This window comes from Sus scrofa, chromosome 12 (assembly GCF_000003025.6).
Source record: "Sus scrofa isolate TJ Tabasco breed Duroc chromosome 12, Sscrofa11.1, whole genome shotgun sequence".
Lineage (NCBI taxonomy): Eukaryota > Metazoa > Chordata > Mammalia > Artiodactyla > Suidae > Sus > Sus scrofa.
The window spans coordinates 48,130,203-48,146,346 of record NC_010454.4 but is presented as its reverse complement, the minus strand read 5'-3'; the positions used below and the strand labels follow the sequence as shown (position 1 = coordinate 48,146,346).

Genomic DNA, 16,144 nt, shown 5'->3' with positions numbered 1-16,144 from the left:
CGACGGGCGGGGATTTGGGAGGCGGGGACCGTGAAGGAGAAAGATAGGGGCGTGGCTAGAGTGGGCCCCTGCCTCAGCTCCGAAGGTCGTGACTCTCCGGAGCCCCTAGTGGTCCCCGACCACCGCTGTTGCGTGCTCTCGGCGACTCTGTCCCACCTCCCCTTCCTTCCCGGCAGCCCGAAACTGGCTCTCCCGGAATGGTGCCCCTCTATTTGCCAACTTTTTGGCCCAGTTCTGCGGACAGAGTCTTGTGAATGGGGATACCACCAGGTCTTCCTTCAGCTCTCCTCCGTGTCTCCTCGGTTATGGGCCCTGGTGGCGGTGGGTAGGGGCGCATTCCCAGCCTCTGAGGACCCCACTGACTGGACAGGACAGAACTCACCGGCCACCGGGCCAGTTCCAAGTTGAAGCTTGGTGCCGATTTCCGGAGCGCCGGGGTGCTCCTTACACCTTAGAACCCACAGAGTGAAAGGTTCACGTGTGAAAAACTGCTACCAGGGTAAGACCCCCCGCCCCGGCCTGAGGGTGCTTTCCCGGGAGGGTTCAGAAGTCCAAGGTCTCAACTGCCTAAACCTTCCAGATTCTGGCCAGTGTTTGCCCTGCCTAGGCTGCCTCTCAGGCCTTGGTAGCCTTTCTCCTGATCAGGGGCCTGAGCTCCTGGGATCCCAAAGAGAAGTCAGAACAGCCAGCGAGACAGACTTGGCCTTTGGAGGAGCAGGGTACCTGCAGGACTGGCTTGCAGCAAGGTCTGCCCCCTAGAGCAAGGTTCCCCCAGGGCTGTTTGCCCACCCAGCCCTCTGGCACACCATCTTTTTCTCTGCTCTGTGTGAGCACATCTGGCCCTTTAAGGCAGCTCTCTGGCCTCAGGCTCCCCTGGAGGCCCTCCCTGCTTGGAAACTCCTAATTAAGGTGCAGGGAGAAGTGAAAAACAAGCAGCCAGGGACAGGCCCTGCCTGGGAGGCTGCCCAGAGAGGAGGGCTGGCTGAGCAGGCTGGGAATGAGCAGCCAAGGGGAGGACCAGAAGGGGTCAGTGCTCTGCCTCTCAGACCACCAACTGATGCTCTTAGGACAATCACAGCTTTGGACAGGAATGTAGCCAACATGGGTCCAAGGAACACCCTGTCACCTTGACAAGAGTCCAGCCTGGACTTTCCCATTTCCTCCAGGTTCTCTGGACCAGGGTGCAGGATCTCAATTCCAGGAACAATCTGAGTCGAGTCTCTCCCCATTCAGGACCCTAAGGCCCAGCCTGTGGACAGTTGTCGCTCTGGCTGCAGCTGTGTGTTCCAAGAGGGAAAGATTGGCTCCAGCAGAGTAGCGGCTTCTCCTTAGCAGGCCCCGAACCCCTTAGGGCCTTTCCCTAGGCAGAGGTGGAGCCTGTTAATGATAGAAGGCCCCCATCCTCATAACATTGCCCCACAGCCTCTGTTCTGAATGAGTTGCCCTGACCCCCATTAGGAAATAAGCATGTGCCCTCAAGACCTTGCAGTGCAGGACATGGGGGTTGCCAAGAACACCTCCATCTGTCTGTGGGGGTCTCCCTGCCGGAGTTACTCAGCAGTCTGAGTAATTACTGCCTGACAAGAAGGCGAGCACAGTGCACCCCCACATTACACTACAACACCCGCCTCCAGTCACCCCCACCCCCTGGCTGGACTCCAAAACAGCACCCAGCCCTCCTGAGGCCTGAAATAACTCTGCTTCTCGCACTCACGCCCAGCCCCATCCAACTTTGCCTAAGATAGTGGAGACTGTGGGGCAGGGGGTCATGGGGAGGCGGCTTGAGGAGGTGGAAGGAGGATTAACATACCCTGATTCGGGCCCACACTTTGCACTGATCTGCTGTGTGACATTGGGCAAGGTGTTCAACCTCCCTGGCATGGGTTTACTGGTGGAGGGCCTCTGCAGCTCTCATCGAGTTCAGCTAGTGTCTTCCTGGCAGAGCTCAGAAAGGGTGGCTCAGTCCAGCCCTGCAGTTGGTAGAGGTTGAAAAAATGCCTCCTCCACTTCTGTTCTCACCCCGAGATGGACCAATCTTAATCTTCAGAACAAGGTTACTTTTTCACCCTCAAGCACTTGAACGTTCTCTCTGGCCAGGAATGGCCTTTCCCCATTTCAGCCTCACGAACTCCGCCCTCAAGGCACCTCTTCTGTGAAGCCTTCCTGGGTGGTCTTTCATCCCTTTACACAGCTAGCAGAGTCCCCTCCCATACTGTGTACCTCTTCCTATCACTTTTGAAGATAGCTTGCGGGGTTTTCTTTCTCTGCTGCATCATAAGGTTCTGGAAGTCCAAGCCTATGTAGTCAGCTCAAAGCCGAAGCCTCAGTGTGGTTGAATGCATGGATGATGGAATGAATGAATGATAATGATATTGGCCTTTTTTTTTTTTTTTTTTGACCTTCCTATCATGCCAAGTTTTTCTCCAAAAAATTTTCTCGAAGGAGTCACATGACTCTTTCTTCCTGGCATTCCTGGATTCCCTCATATCAGTTCCAGAACAATACCTGGCTTTTTTTATTCCAAGCACCATTTCACCTGGACTTAGCTCTCTTGGTCCCTATTAACTCTAAACTCCACAAAGGTAGGGACCTCACCTCTTTCAGTGGCTGACTCCTCGGGAATAGTAGTGCCCCACATTGAAAGACCCTCAAAAAATGTGCCTTGAATGGGTGACTTAGCCCACTCTTTTCCCCTTCCAGAACCCCTCTTATTCCCGGCCAGCAGGGGGTGCCGGCCTCCACCCAGGACTCATTTGGCCCGAACCTTCTCAGAGCTGTGCTCAACTGGTCCCCTGCCGGGACTTGCTTTCTAGGCGGTGCCTCTTCCATTTTCCACGAACCGCCTCCCCCCACCCCCGCCTGCCCCCGCTCCGCAGGACTTTGGGGTGGGGGGGGGAAAGGTCTGTGTGGACTGAGGGACGTCAGAGGCCCCCTAGGCAGAGATGGGCCGCCTTAGACCCACACCAGTCCTCTCTAGGATATGCAACTGGGCCTCTCCAGTGCTTGCTGCGAGGTCTAGACCAGTCGGGTAGTACACTACACCTTCCCCATAAAAGAACAGCGTCCTGGGGCTCGGGATGCCAAGCAGCTGGGTCAGCCAGGGTGGTCCTGGGTAAGGAGGAGCCGTCGAGCCTCCGAGGAGGAAACGGAGCCGGCCAGAGAGGCGATGGGCAGGGGTGCGGATTTGCAATGGGGGCTCTGGGCGGCGGTCCTCGCATCCCAGCGGGTGGGCAGAGCGAACGCTTCCAGCCGCCTCTCTCGATGACCTCCAGCCGCGAAGGGCGAGCGGGAGAGGGTGGGGCTGCGGGTGCGAGCTCCGGGAAGCCCACGCTGCCCGAGAGGGGCTTTCAAAAGGCCCGACGACCGGCCCGGGGACTGGGGCAGATACTTGGACGGACGCGGGCGGAGGATCGTCCCCGGGGGCGGGCGCAGCGAAAACACCTTGGGAGGCGGCGCCGCGCGGCTGAGCGCCGCTGCCCTGGGAATAGGACGGCGCTCAGCACCGCGAGCTGAGAGCACTTTCATAAATTTTGTATGGGAGGCGCTCCGTGAGCGGGGGCGGGGAGCGGAGAGAGAGAGGGAGGGAGCTAGCGAGCGGGGGAGGGAGGGAGGAGGAGAGGTGGGGGAAGCCGGGGGGAGGAAGGGAGGCGCCCCGCTCCGCGGATCTCTCGGTCCTGCAAACGCGCGCTGGGCGCTTTCCCTGGAGCTCGGCGGTGCGTGCGAGCGCCCTTTTGCAGCAGCCGCGGCGGCGGCGGCCCGAGGGGGCGGAGAGGAGGGGGCCGCGGTCTGGCGGCCAGGGGGCGGCGTCCCCCCTCAAAATCGCCTCCAAAGTGCTCGGGGCTGCAGAAGAAGGCCGCCGGCTCCGCGGAGCAAGCAGCTCGCCCCGGGGCTGCCGGGGAGTGCCGCGGTTGCTGGTGGGTGCCTGTGCCCTCGGCGCGGGGCTCGGGCTCACCATGCCCCTGCGGGGCCGGGCTGCGGGGCACAAGTGGATCCCAGGCTTGCCCCCGCCTCGACGCGCTCGGATTAGCTGCAGCCGGCGCCCAAGGATTTGAATCCGGACCCCGTGAGGGAGCGTGCCTAGGCCCACCTCGGAGTGGCGGCCCCGCGGCCAACATGCTTCGCAAAGGTGAGTTGGAGCCGCAGGGGCAAGTTGGAGTTGGGTGCGCACGAGGCAGAGCCGAGAGCCCGGGAGCCGCCCGAGAGCTGCCCGGCGCCGAGGCTTCTGGCCGGGGAAGCAGCCTCTGGCAGGCTGGCGGGCTTTGCGGGGACGCACCCGCCGAAGGAATGCTGCTGAGCCTCAGCCCCCGACGGGGGCCGGTAGCGAGACACGGGATTTGTTTCCTGGATCAGGCGGCCAGGCCTAGGGATCTTGGCTCGGCGAGGTCATTTCGAGACCATAGTGAACTGCTGGTGATGGAAGGGGCGCCGGTCTCCTGGGACCTTAGCTTTGCCAGTATAAAGTTTTGCACTTGCAGGCTTCATCCCCTGCGCAGGCACACTCCGCCAGCTTCTGCCGCTTTGGTAGGGCCGCGTCCAAGCCGCGCTCGGGTGCAGCCGGCGGTCAGCACCGCGCAGGCCGGTCGCTCCCTCACTGAGCGTCCTGGCCTCCCAGGTGAGGCCCGGACGCGAGCGTCTTCCCTGCAGCCCAGTTTTGGTGGTCCCCAGAGACGGGCTCTGGTCACCCAGAGGCCAAGGGTTGGTGGCTAGCGCCTGATGTCCGGTCCCTCAAACTTTCCTTCTGCCTGAAGCCGAGGGCGGTGAAAGCGGAGGCCATGCCGGCAGCGTGCGCGGCCGGTTCGGGGTTCAACCTGAGGAGAGCTCGTCCGGGGACCCCCTCACTACGACCCTCGGGCTGCCGGCCTCATAGCAGAGCGCTGCAAAGTTGGCGCGGGCGCTGGGGAAGTCCCGCCGCGCCCCCACGTGGCTGCCGCGCGGGGAACTGCCCCCAGGGCTCCGGGAGGGCAGGTGACCACGCGTGAGCCCGCAGGCCCCGCCACCTGCTCCCCGGCCTCTGCGTCTACCTCTCTCCCCTCCCAGGTCCGGGAGGGTTGCGGCACACGGTCGGGACCCCCTACCCCTCACCCTGTCCCTGGCCCGGGCGGGGAGGCTGACTAGCCAGGGCGCCTGCGGCTGGCTGCACGAGCCCTGCGGGAGCCGGCTGAGGCGGGAGCTCAGGTAGCTGAGGGGCCTGATCCCTGCGCTCCGAGCTCCAGCCTTAATCCGCCCCTGTTTCCATGGCAACAGACCGAGGTGTCGTAAGCACAGGATTCTGACCTCACAGTAGGATGGGGAAGGAGAAAGCGGGCAGGGGGAGGTGGTGGAGCTTGAAGCGAAGCCCGGAGATGGGCGGAGAGGAGCAGATGTGGGGGTGATGAGAGAGACCCCATAAGCAGGTCGGACAGGTGGGTGAAGAAACCATGCCTGCGCTGGAAGCAGTAAAAACTGTGTGGTAGTCCTGGCTAGCTCAGGTGTGGAGCTTTTGTTGCCCCACTCTGTCAATAGTCCAAAACTTGTGTGTGACTTGTGCCCTCCACGTGGGCCGATGCTGTGCAGGGGGGCGACTGGGGGCTGCCTTTCACTGTGGGGTGGGGAAAGTATGCCGCTCACTGGCTCGCTCGCTGGAGAAACCACTCTACCGATACATACCAGTTTCTTTTCCCAGCAGATAGGGGCTATGAGTCCTTTCAGCAACTGGCAGTGCTGGCCGGAGTGTCTCTGCATAGAGAGCGTGCTCTTTTACAGAGCTCAGCACAGGCCCAGGGCTGGGCAGCTGGGGCCTGCAGTGTGCAGACTTGCCCCAGTGGGGAAGGCCTCCCAGGCAGTTTTAAAGGCCGCCATGTCTGGGCTGCCGGTCTGTGATGGAGATAATAGAGAGGAACTGACATCTCCTTTCCCTTTTGGTCTTTTGTCTTTTGGCAGTTTACAGTTAAAAATGAGCCACGAAGCAGCCCACGCACTTTATTTATATGGTGTAAGTGCCCAGGGAGACTTGAGCAGCCTCCAGGAGCCTTCTTCTCCCATCCTGGCTAGCCAGAGGCCCAGCTTGGGATGAGCCCAGTGCATTCTGGGGGCCGCTTCCCAGGGGAAGGTTCCTTACCCTGCCCAAGAGGTGGCCACGGGAGGCTTGGCAGTCACGTGTGTTTGCCACTTGGGCTCTTTTTCCCTTCTTGCAGTGCTTGGTTGGCAGCAGAGGTTCTACCAATAAAGAGGTTTCCACCCGGATTGGCCTGAGGGAAGCAGAGCAGAGAAGCCCCTTGCTGGGCTAGGCTTGGCTCCGGTGGCCTGGAGCCTGCTGCTGGGACATTGTGTGGGCAAAGGACTTTTATTTTGGTCCTTTCCTGGGCAATTTTCTACCGCGGCCCTTGATCCTGGTCCCCAGGACTGGTCTCTTTTGCACACACACACACACATGCACAGGATACTTCGATTCTCTGTGTGGATTCTAGGTGTGCCCAGAGAAAAAGATATGCCTGAGGCTAGTGCCAAGAGAGGTGGCCATTGAAGTTTCTGCTTCTCAAATTGTTTCCAAAGGCTGCCAGCAAAATGTTATAGGATGGGTTCAGAGAGCTGTTGCAGTTTTCCTGCCTATCAGATCAGAACCCTGCATGAGGTCCTGGCCCTGAGGGAGTTTCACAGTTTAATTATGATTTGGAAAAAGGTTTGAAAGGTGAAGAAAGAGCAGCCCCCCTTGGATCCTGGGGGGAGGGGGGACCACGAGCCCTCCCCTTCCTGCAAAGAAGCCCCAGAGGAGGAAGAAGGCAAGCATAGGCATTAGACCACCAGGGTCATTGCTCTGATTTCTGGTTGTCCTATTACAGTTAACAGGGTGCTGTCCCCAGGCAGGACAGTTCAGGGACTGGGGGTGGGCGCTGCCTTGCATCTTATAATGAACAGACTCTACTGGCCACAGCCCCACCTCTGTGAACCAGAACAGCCCGGAGACCTCAGTAGATCTTGCTGCTGACAGCGCTGGGTAGCTGAAGGCTTCAGCAGCGGCCCCGCTGGCTTTTCCATCTCCTGGCCTACCCTAGCAGCACTAGAGATATAAAAAGCAAATCTCTGGTCAGAGATGAGAAGCAGGCAGGGCAAGCGAAGCCCTGAGCCACCCAGCACCATCCAGGAAGGAAGGGCAGCCTGCTGGGGGTTTTGCTTTGCCAGAAGTGACCTGCTTAAGGTCAGGTTCTATGGTTTTCGTTTTTTAGAGCTATAAAAACAGAATGCAAATCAACAGCCTCTGGGCAAATACAGAACCTTTCCTTAAAGTTTTTGTCTTGTTAAGCAAGGAAATAGAGTGCCAAATAGGCTTTGTTAAGTGGCAGTCTAATTAATAATTCAAAATCTTATAGCTGTCTTTCATTAGAATTTATCTGTACATCAACCACAAAATCAGTCAAACACACTCATTTATAAGTTAATGCCATCCCTTAATAATTCAGCAAGAGCTAGATTAAGGCCTGCAACCCAATAAGATGTATTTTGTTCTTTTGGTTTCCATAGCCAGATGGGCCAGCCTGTTGGCTGGATTGGGTCTCCTTTGTGGGAAGAAGAGAAGGTAGGGGGAGAAGGGGACCACAGGGTTGCCAGATGTTTCCGGAGGTTTCAAAGTCTGGATCAGAGTCCCCATGTGGCCAGGTATGAGCAGATTGCTCTTGGAGTTACTGGTGACATGACCCTCCTTGTCCCCAGTGGAGAGGGGAAAGGGGGAGAGTTCCATGGACAGCCAAGACACCCTTCTTTCTGTTAGAGGAAGTGTAGAGGGGACCTACAAAAGTCCTGCCTAGAAGGTTGAGATATGAGGCTTTTTAGCCCAAATCCAGATGCAGAAGTGGAAGTTCAGTCTCCCAGCCCAATTCTGTTCCATTCAAAGAACGCAGCAGCCTGGTGAAACCAAAGACACCAAGACAGCTCCCTTAATCGGGAGCTTCCGGGCTGCTGCGTTCCTCCAAGCTCCTGGTCCTTCTGTCGGCAAAGAGAAGGCAAGAGGAGGAATTTTAGGGGAGCACCAGGTCAGCTCAACAGAGAGTAGAGGCAGAGTTGCTAAATAAAGCGCATGCACGCATTTTCTCACCAGTAGCCAGATAAAAAGCAAGGAAAGCAGTGCAATGCTCCCCTTTTGTGAGCTCAGACAATGTAGAAAATGTGTTTCAGTTTGGTTCCTGTCGTGCCAACATGGGCCAACTCCTCACAGCAATTCCCAGGTCCATTTCTTTTCTTTTCTTTTCTTTTTTTTTTTAGGGCCGCACCTGAGGCATATGGAGGTTCCCAGGCTAGGGGTCTAATCAGAGCTATAGCTGCCAGCCTACACCACGGCCACAGCCATCGCAGGACCCCAGCCACATCTGGGACCTACACCACAGCTCATGGCAACGCCAGATCTTTAACCCACTGAGTGAGGCCAGGGATCGAACCCTCAACCTCATGATTCCTAGTCGGATTCGTTTCTGCTGCACCACGACGGAAACTCCTCCAGGTCCATTTTCTGCAGAGAAACTGTTCAGGACCCAAACTCCCAACTTGGACACACTGGTTCTTCTCCTGCAGAAATGAATCTGAGTTTCTGGTCTCAGAGGCAGGTGGCCAACCGTGACCCCCCCCCGCCGGAAGGTTAAATGGTTCTGTTTATGGAGATCAGGTGGATAACTAGAGCAAACAGTGAATCTGACACCTAGAGAGGTTCCTGGCCAAGTTTGAAAAGCGGCAGTCTCATTCGGGAAAGGAAAAGGCAAGCGGGAAAGGGTAGGTGTGCCCCCTGACCTGTGGCAAAGTTGACAGCAGATGGGACCAAGGCGGGGGGCTTGGAGGTGGTGAATCCCAATGCCAGGCTTTGGAGTCAGGGCCTGAGAAAGGACAGAGCAGAAGTTCACTGGCTGGAGATGAGAAGGAGGGGGCAGGCGTCGCAAAGGATGTCAAGAACGGATCTGTTTGGTACCATCTGCAGCGAAGTAGTGGTTAAGGTTAAAGCAGAGAGGAGATGACAGGGAGGGAACAGATGGCCAAGGAAGCAAAATAGCTGGTGAAACGGGAACAGAGCCTCCAGGGACGACAGAAGGCAGGACCTCCGTGCAAAGTGCCGGAAGCAGCCCTTTCCTCCAGGGATGGGGGACGGGGTGGGGGCGCTGGCCAGGCCACCCTGGGTAGAAGTGAATCCGAGAGGGGAGTGAGGCAGGCACCCCAGAGTGAGGGCTTCCTCAAGGCTTGGGAGATGACCTAGGGAGACATTGGTTCCAAGGTGAGGGGACCCAGGAGCAGGGACCTCCTGGGATGTCATTGAATGGGGGAGAGGAGACATGGCTGACCTGGAGTCCATCACGGGGAGGCCCCTGCGGGTCTCAGAGCCTGCATGGCTGAGCCTGCTGGGAGGAGGTCTGGAGGCGAGCTGGAAACTGGCAGCAGGGGATGGACTGTTCATCACAACCCACCTTGAATCCGATTATGCCAATCCCCATCCCCATGCTGACAATAGCTGCTTATAATTAGCCTGCTCCAAGGCTAAGCGTACTCCATGCCTCATCTCATGCAGTCTCCACAACCACCCTTCGAGATCGGTCTGTGCTTGTCCCTGTTATATAGATAAGGAAACTGAGGCACAGACGAAGGAAGCCCCTTGCTCTGGGTCATCCAGTTGGCACATTGAGTCAGAATGCAATCCCAGGTCTGACCGCCACCAGGCTCTTGTCCTCGTTCCCTTAACCTCTAAGCTCCACTGTCTCACATGCCCATCTGCCTTGATTTTTGTGGCATTTGTTTGGGGAGGTGCTGGGCACTGCTGAATCACTTGCGTCTCATTGCAGAGTTCCCTGCTAGTTCCCACGCACTCCCCTCCTGGTGTTCCCCTGGGAACATCTCTGGCTGGGACTTGGGGCTCTGAGACCCTGAACCCCTCTCTCATGGGTGCATTTTCACCCTCCTTTCTGTCTGGGGAGACACACCCCTCCCCTACTGTCTCCTGCTCTGGTTTCTTCACTGCAGGCAGAAATGGGACAATGGACCAGCACTGCCCTGCCTGCTTTCATGCCCTTGAGAAAAGCAGGGCCATGGTTTATGCAGGGACTGGGCTCTGCACATAGGTTGCTCCCCCTGGCTCCCCTTCCAGGCTGGCCTGGTGGACTGACTAGCACAGCCACCCCTTAGACTGGTCGGTGACTGGGGAACAACAGCCCCAGGTGGGGGCAGTGGGCAGGCTGCCCCGGGGAGGTCCCTCTGCCTGCACCTGGCCTTCTCCTCTGGAGTATTCCTTCACTCCTGGGGGGCTGTTCCCACGGCCCGGCCCAGCCTGGTAGCGGGGTGGGAACTGCAGAAATCAGAGCTGTCCTTCACAAAGCATTTCTCCTGCCCCCTTCCAGCCATGGTTGAGGACTTGAGAGGCTGGTTTTTCCGATAGTTTGGAAAAGAAAAAGACAAGTAAGGCAGAGAGCCTAGCTGGTCTGGGTCTCAGGGTGCAGATACCCACCTCCGAGCAATTAGCTCCCCTCCACGCCGGCAGGGCGGGATGTCAGATCTAATGAATTTGCTCAGTGCTTCTGAGCCTGTGATCACTGTCTAGTCAGTCGGTGAAGTTGGGATCCCAAACTGCAAACAGCCCCTGCTATGTGATTCATAAGAGGCGCTCTGGAGGCCTCCGTGCTGGCACAATACTATGTGTGTGTTTGTGTGTGCAGAAACACACCTGGTGAGTGTGCAACAGGCTCCTGGAGCGCCAGGGGGCTGATGTCACAGGGCCGAGCATCCTGAATGCCTGCGGCCCTGGCGTCTAGGTCAGCATCCCCCCACCCGGGGGGGCCACTAGTGTGGCGTTGGCACCACAGCGGCTGGTGAGCCACTCAGTGGGGGCCTCAGGAGTGGGTGGGCCAGCACCATGCCTGCCACATGCCGGGAACAAACTCAAGCCAGTATGTGGCTCAGCTGCCTCCGGGGGGTGGGGTGGGGCATGACACATCACATGTCTGCCAGGGGACAAATCACTACAGCCCTGAGAGCTGAGGCCTCTTGGTAGCTCCCTGGGCTGATTCTAGAGGGCAAGTGGCACTGTTGGTCCTGTGGATTTGCAGGAAATGGAGCAAAAAATACCTTCCCAAGTCAAGAGAAAAGCCAAGTTCCCAACTCTCAGCCCACAGAGGTGGTGTGAGAGTTTGCTCGAGTCTCTAAAATTGTCCTAGCAGAGTTTACCATCTCTCTGTCCTGGCACCTGAGGCAATGCATAGAAGAGGGGGCTTTTACAGATGCTTATAGAGAGAGATTCATGAGGCCCTAGGGGGAAAATTGGCCTTCTTCTTACATGATGATTTATTTAGAGGGCGATTGGATGACGGGGATATGGAGGCTAAGCTGCCTCCATTAGTGAGAAGCACACAAGGCAGGAAGCCTTGCTCTGCATTTGACATTTCGTGGGGCGACTCCTACCAGGGAGCTGCTTTTTCTTTTAGAAGGTTTTACCTTTAATGTTCTATTCATGGGCTCGTCTGAGCAGGCTGGGGGGAGCAAGGAGCAAGTGGTGTGAAGGGCTTCGGGAAAGGCAGGCATGCGTAGGTCACTCAGTGGCCAGTGTGGGGACAGCATGGGCAGGCCGGGTGTGGGGCAAGGGCTGTGCTTCTGCACTGGCAGCCCCCTGGCCAGCATGCCGGCCACCTTCTCGGCCCCTGCAACACACAGCGAGGTGTTCACTCGTCCGCTGTCTCTGTCTTTACTGGCCACCAGGCTCTACCTGTGGCAGCAGCCCTGTGCCACCATGGCTTTGGCCTAACCACAGCCTTTTTCTCCCTGGGGTTCTGGGGCTGTGGAAATGACCCCAGCATTGGAGTTCGGGGCTGGGTTTGGTTCCATCCCTGTGGCTGACTTGCTAGGACCTTGCCCACCGGGCCTCCGTTTCCTCATCTGTAACATGATTAGATTGATGGTTTGGCAATGTTTTTCCGCAGTAGAAGAGTTTCTACAAATGATATCCGGTGTCATGAGCCCAGAATATTAAGCAGATAGTGCAGGTGGCTCCGAGCAGAGCTGGCCCAGGGGCCTCTTCCCCTGACCTCACAGCCACCCCCTAGTTTGGAGGCTGGGGAGGTCCCTGTGGCCCCCCCCTCGCCCAGCAAGCAGCGCAGGCAGAAAGGTCACGGGCTGTGTTCGAAGAGGGCTGCATTGTCCTCAGGCCTGGGTTTGAGCTCGCTCTTGTGCAGTGGGGTTTGGACCCTTCATGACTCCTTAGCTCTCTGGAAGGTGCTGTCTACACTCAAGTCGCTCTGCTCTCACCTCTCTCTCACCTCTCAAAGAGGAGACATGCGGCCAGAACTCCACTGTCATGGCTCTGGCTTCACACTGACCCAGCCATTTCCTTTGTCTCACCTGACCTGGTGGCCTTGGACTCTGTCGGCCACGGTTTGCCTGATGCCAGCTCCCCTGGTCTTTCTCTTCCTCCTGCGCCTGCTCCTTCTCAACCTTCATTGCCAGCTTCACCACCTCCTGCCATCCTTCACATGCGGTGCCTCCTGGGCCATTGCCCTGGGCCCTCCCTCTGGGGCCGTCAGCTCCCCTCTGGGGGTGTCAACTCGTCCGCAACTGCAGCGCCCATTTACTGGGCCCCTGCGTCCCATCTCCAGCCCAGATGAGCCCTCCCTCCTGCTCACCCCCCAGATGTCTCCGCTGGCAGCCACGCAGGCCCCTCACACCCGGCATGTGTGAAACGATGCTCTCTGCCTTCTCTCCTGAGCTCCAGCAAACTCCTTTCTGCATCTGGCACCACCCTCCTCCCAGGTACCCTCAGCCCAAGAACTGGACCCGCGGATGACCCCCTCTCCCCACCCTCCCCATTCTCCCTCGGCATCCTTCCAGCCTGCTCCCTGCCTCCAGCCTAGGCCAGGCCACCCACTTCTCCCGACCACAGCAGCCTCCCTGCTCCTCTGGTCGTCACCCAATCCAGCCTTCACACGGCAACCAGATTCTACAAGGCCGCACCAGCTCCTGTCTCCCTTGTTTCAAAACCCTCAGTGATTCCTTTGCCTTGACAGCTTGGCTGTCAAGTCCTCCTCCCTTGCCCCACCTGCAGCCTCACCCTCCCCTCACCCCACTCCCCACCTTGAACTTTGAAGTCTGGGTCTAAGGAACTTTTTCAAAACCTCCGCTGAACTGTGCTCTAGGGATTTCCACAAGCAGCTGCTGCCGCCTAGAACCCGCTGCTGTCCTCTTCCCCGTCATGCTCATCCTTCAGGACTCAGCTGAGTCCATCACTTCCTCTGGGGAAGCTTCCAGGGGAGTGGTCCTTGATGTCCCACAACACCCTGTACTTCTGGTCATAGTACTATTTTCTTGTGACTCCCTCCACCCCCGCCCCCACTACCCCCTGAGCCACCCGGGAACTCCCCAGATGAAAGTCTTTATTTGGGAGGGATCCTAAGACACGCCAGGAGGCAAGCAGGGAATGAGACAGAGAAGGGGAGAAGCCAGTAAGAGGCACGTTGTCGTGGGCCACCAAGAACTTCATCCCACTGGGAAACTTCAGATGCAGTCTAGACCATGCACCTCAACATTGTCTCACCCCAAGGGGAGGGAGCTGGGGTATTTATACACAGCTCCCATCCCTCACTGGCCGAGCATTGTTCCCCTGGAAGGAGCAAAGACAGTTTCACTTGCCAGAGAAGGCCCTTGGGCAAAGGCCTGCAGCTTCTGGCTGTTGGAAGTCAGTCTGGTATGTGCTGAACTCGCAAGAGCTCCCTCCCCTAACTCGGCCCTGGGGGGAGAGGGCTATAAAACCCATTATCTCTTAGGGTTTCCTTACCCACTCTTCTCATCTTTATTATGTACTCATAAATTACTCAGTTGGACAGTGCTCTGCTTTTCCTACCAAGACCTGACTAATAACAGCATCCTTCACAAAATAAAATGCAGCTCCAGTGTGACATTGTGTAAATAGTATTGAATCAGTAACTAGTGTCATGTCTTTACGAGTTGACTGGAAAGGTTGATTGAATGACTGTCCATATAAGCTAGAACACAAGGCACTTAGTACCCAAACCTAATTTTACCCAAACCTCCAAAACTATAAAAAAAAATTACATCACAATAACCTAGGGGGAGTTCCCGTCGTCGTGGCGCAGTGGTTAACGAATCCGACTAGGAACCATGAGGTTGCGGGTTTGGTCCCTGCCCTTGCTCAGTGGGTTAACAATCCGGCGCTGCCGTGAGCTGTGGTGTAGGTTGCAGACGCGGCTCGGATCCCGAGTTGCTGTGGCTCTGGTGTAGGCCGGTGGCTACAGCTCCAATTGGACCCCTAGCCTGGGAACCTCCATATGCCGCAGGAGCGGCCCAAGAAATAGCAAAAAAAAAACCAACCAACCAAACAAACAAACAAAAACACAGTAACCTAGGGCTTGAAGGAAAAAAAAAAAAACTTCCTATCAGGAAGCAGGAGGGAACAGGTTTTATTTTTCGTTCTTTGTTTTTTAGTGAGGGGGATGGAGAAAAGCATCTCATTGTTTTCCCTGAACACACCTTGTTAAGAGCAGAAACAGCAAGTTGTCTTAGCCCCAAGTTACAGATGAGAACACTGAGGCTCAGAGGGGCTGGAGAGCTCATCTAGGGCCCCGGGCTGCTGCCTCACCCCACCCCAGCTCTGTTCCTCCGTTAGCAGAGGACACTAACAGGTGCAGAAAGAGTGGCCAGTGGGGCGGCAGGGGACGGCCAGCAGGGCAGGATTTGTGTTGGGAAAGAGACAGCACTCAGGAAAGTTTACGGTTGTACTTGGCAGATTTTTTTATGGAACAAAATTTGCACTATTGATTCTGTGGCAAATGAAAAACCTCTCGTGGACATTCTGGGCTTCAGAGATCTGAAATGTTTAAACGAGGCTGGACTGAACCTGAGGAGACAAAATTGCCAGGCGAAGCTGAGCTCAGGTGGTACCTGGGATGAGAAAACTCTGCCTGTTCTGCGCTCTCTCCCGGGGCTGCTGTCAAGTAGCAATGGTTATCACCTTCCTGTGATTGGCCCACTGCCCCTGGTGGGCTGGTATTTCTGCCTTTGATAAAGAGATGTGATCTCAGCGACTCAAGGTGGCCCATTGGAAATGGGGGATTATTGCAAAGAGATGCATGACCTGGGCTCCAGAAGCCTCCAGGGGAGGAGAGGCAGCTCTAGGAAGTGGCAGCCACTCTGTGGCCCTCTCATGGCCTCTCCTTCCATCCCCGCCAGCTGCTCTTTCTCCTGCCCCACTCTCTGCACCCATGACTTTTCACCTTGCACAAGGCTCCATATGGCCACCTAGGGCTGCTTACTCTTTTTTTTTTTCTTTTTTTTTCTTTTTAGGGCTGCACCCGTGGATATGAAGGTTCCCAGGCTAGGGGTTAAATCGGAGCTATAGCTCCTGGCCACAGTCACAGCCACAGCAACGCAGGATCCGAGCCTCGTCTGCAGCCTACACCACAGCTCATGACAACGCTGGATCCTTAACCCACTGAGCGAGGCCAGGAATCAAACCTGCAACCTTATGGTTCCCAGTTGGATTCGTTTCCGCTGCTTACTCCTCAAGACAGTCTTTCACCCTCTCTTCCCACCTCGAATTGCCCCACATACTTGGGGTTCTCAGCTTTATTTCCCAGAAGGAAAACCCCATTTGAGCCAGCTGTGTTTTCCCACGTCAGACCATGTCTAGATCTCGATCACCTGGGGATTATCTATCCACGGAGGAGATGAGCTGGCCGCCTTTTAGAGGTCCTGGGGAGGGCTCTCTCCACTGACAAACACTGAACAGCAGTTGAGTGCCTGCCTTTGGCTGGCCTGGCACCGAGGATGCAGCAATGAACAAAACCCTAGTCCTCTGTTCTTACAGAGCTTACGTTCCAGAGAGGAGGTTAGACAATGCTATTGTGTATTCCAGCTCTGTTTTGTCGAGGGCTGGTAGGTGCTTAGCAGAAAATTAACAGAGTTCATTAAGGAACAGAAGGTGACCAGAGAGCTGTTGTTTTGTTTTGTATTTTTTTTGGCTGCCCCAAGGCACATGGAGTTCCCGGGCCAGGGATCAGATCCGAGTCACAGTTACGACCTATGCCGCAGCTGCCTGCAGCAACGCTGGATCCTTTAACCCACTGTGCTGGGCCAGGGATCCAACCTGCGTCCTGGCGCTGCAGAGACACCGCCGATCTTGTTGCCCCACAGTGGGAAC

At 56.7% G+C, this 16,144-nt stretch overlaps 1 protein-coding gene across 2 annotated transcripts in view; it reads left to right on the top strand.

Annotated features, from left to right (window-relative positions):
• The window catches only part of RTN4RL1 (reticulon 4 receptor like 1), a 71,935-nt gene continuing 55,828 nt past the window's right edge, over window positions 38–16,144 (top strand). Inside the window, exon 1 of one of the 2 annotated variants that reach the window (XM_021067605.1) lies at window positions 38–499. Coding sequence is in view for 1 of the 2 variants with exons in the window: in XM_005669111.3 (XP_005669168.1) it covers window positions 4,114–4,126 (13 nt within the window). In the remaining variant the exon portion in view is untranslated. Of the gene's footprint in view, window positions 500–3,627; window positions 4,127–16,144 lie in introns of those variants that run through there. The other variant, XM_005669111.3, reaches the window with a different exon arrangement.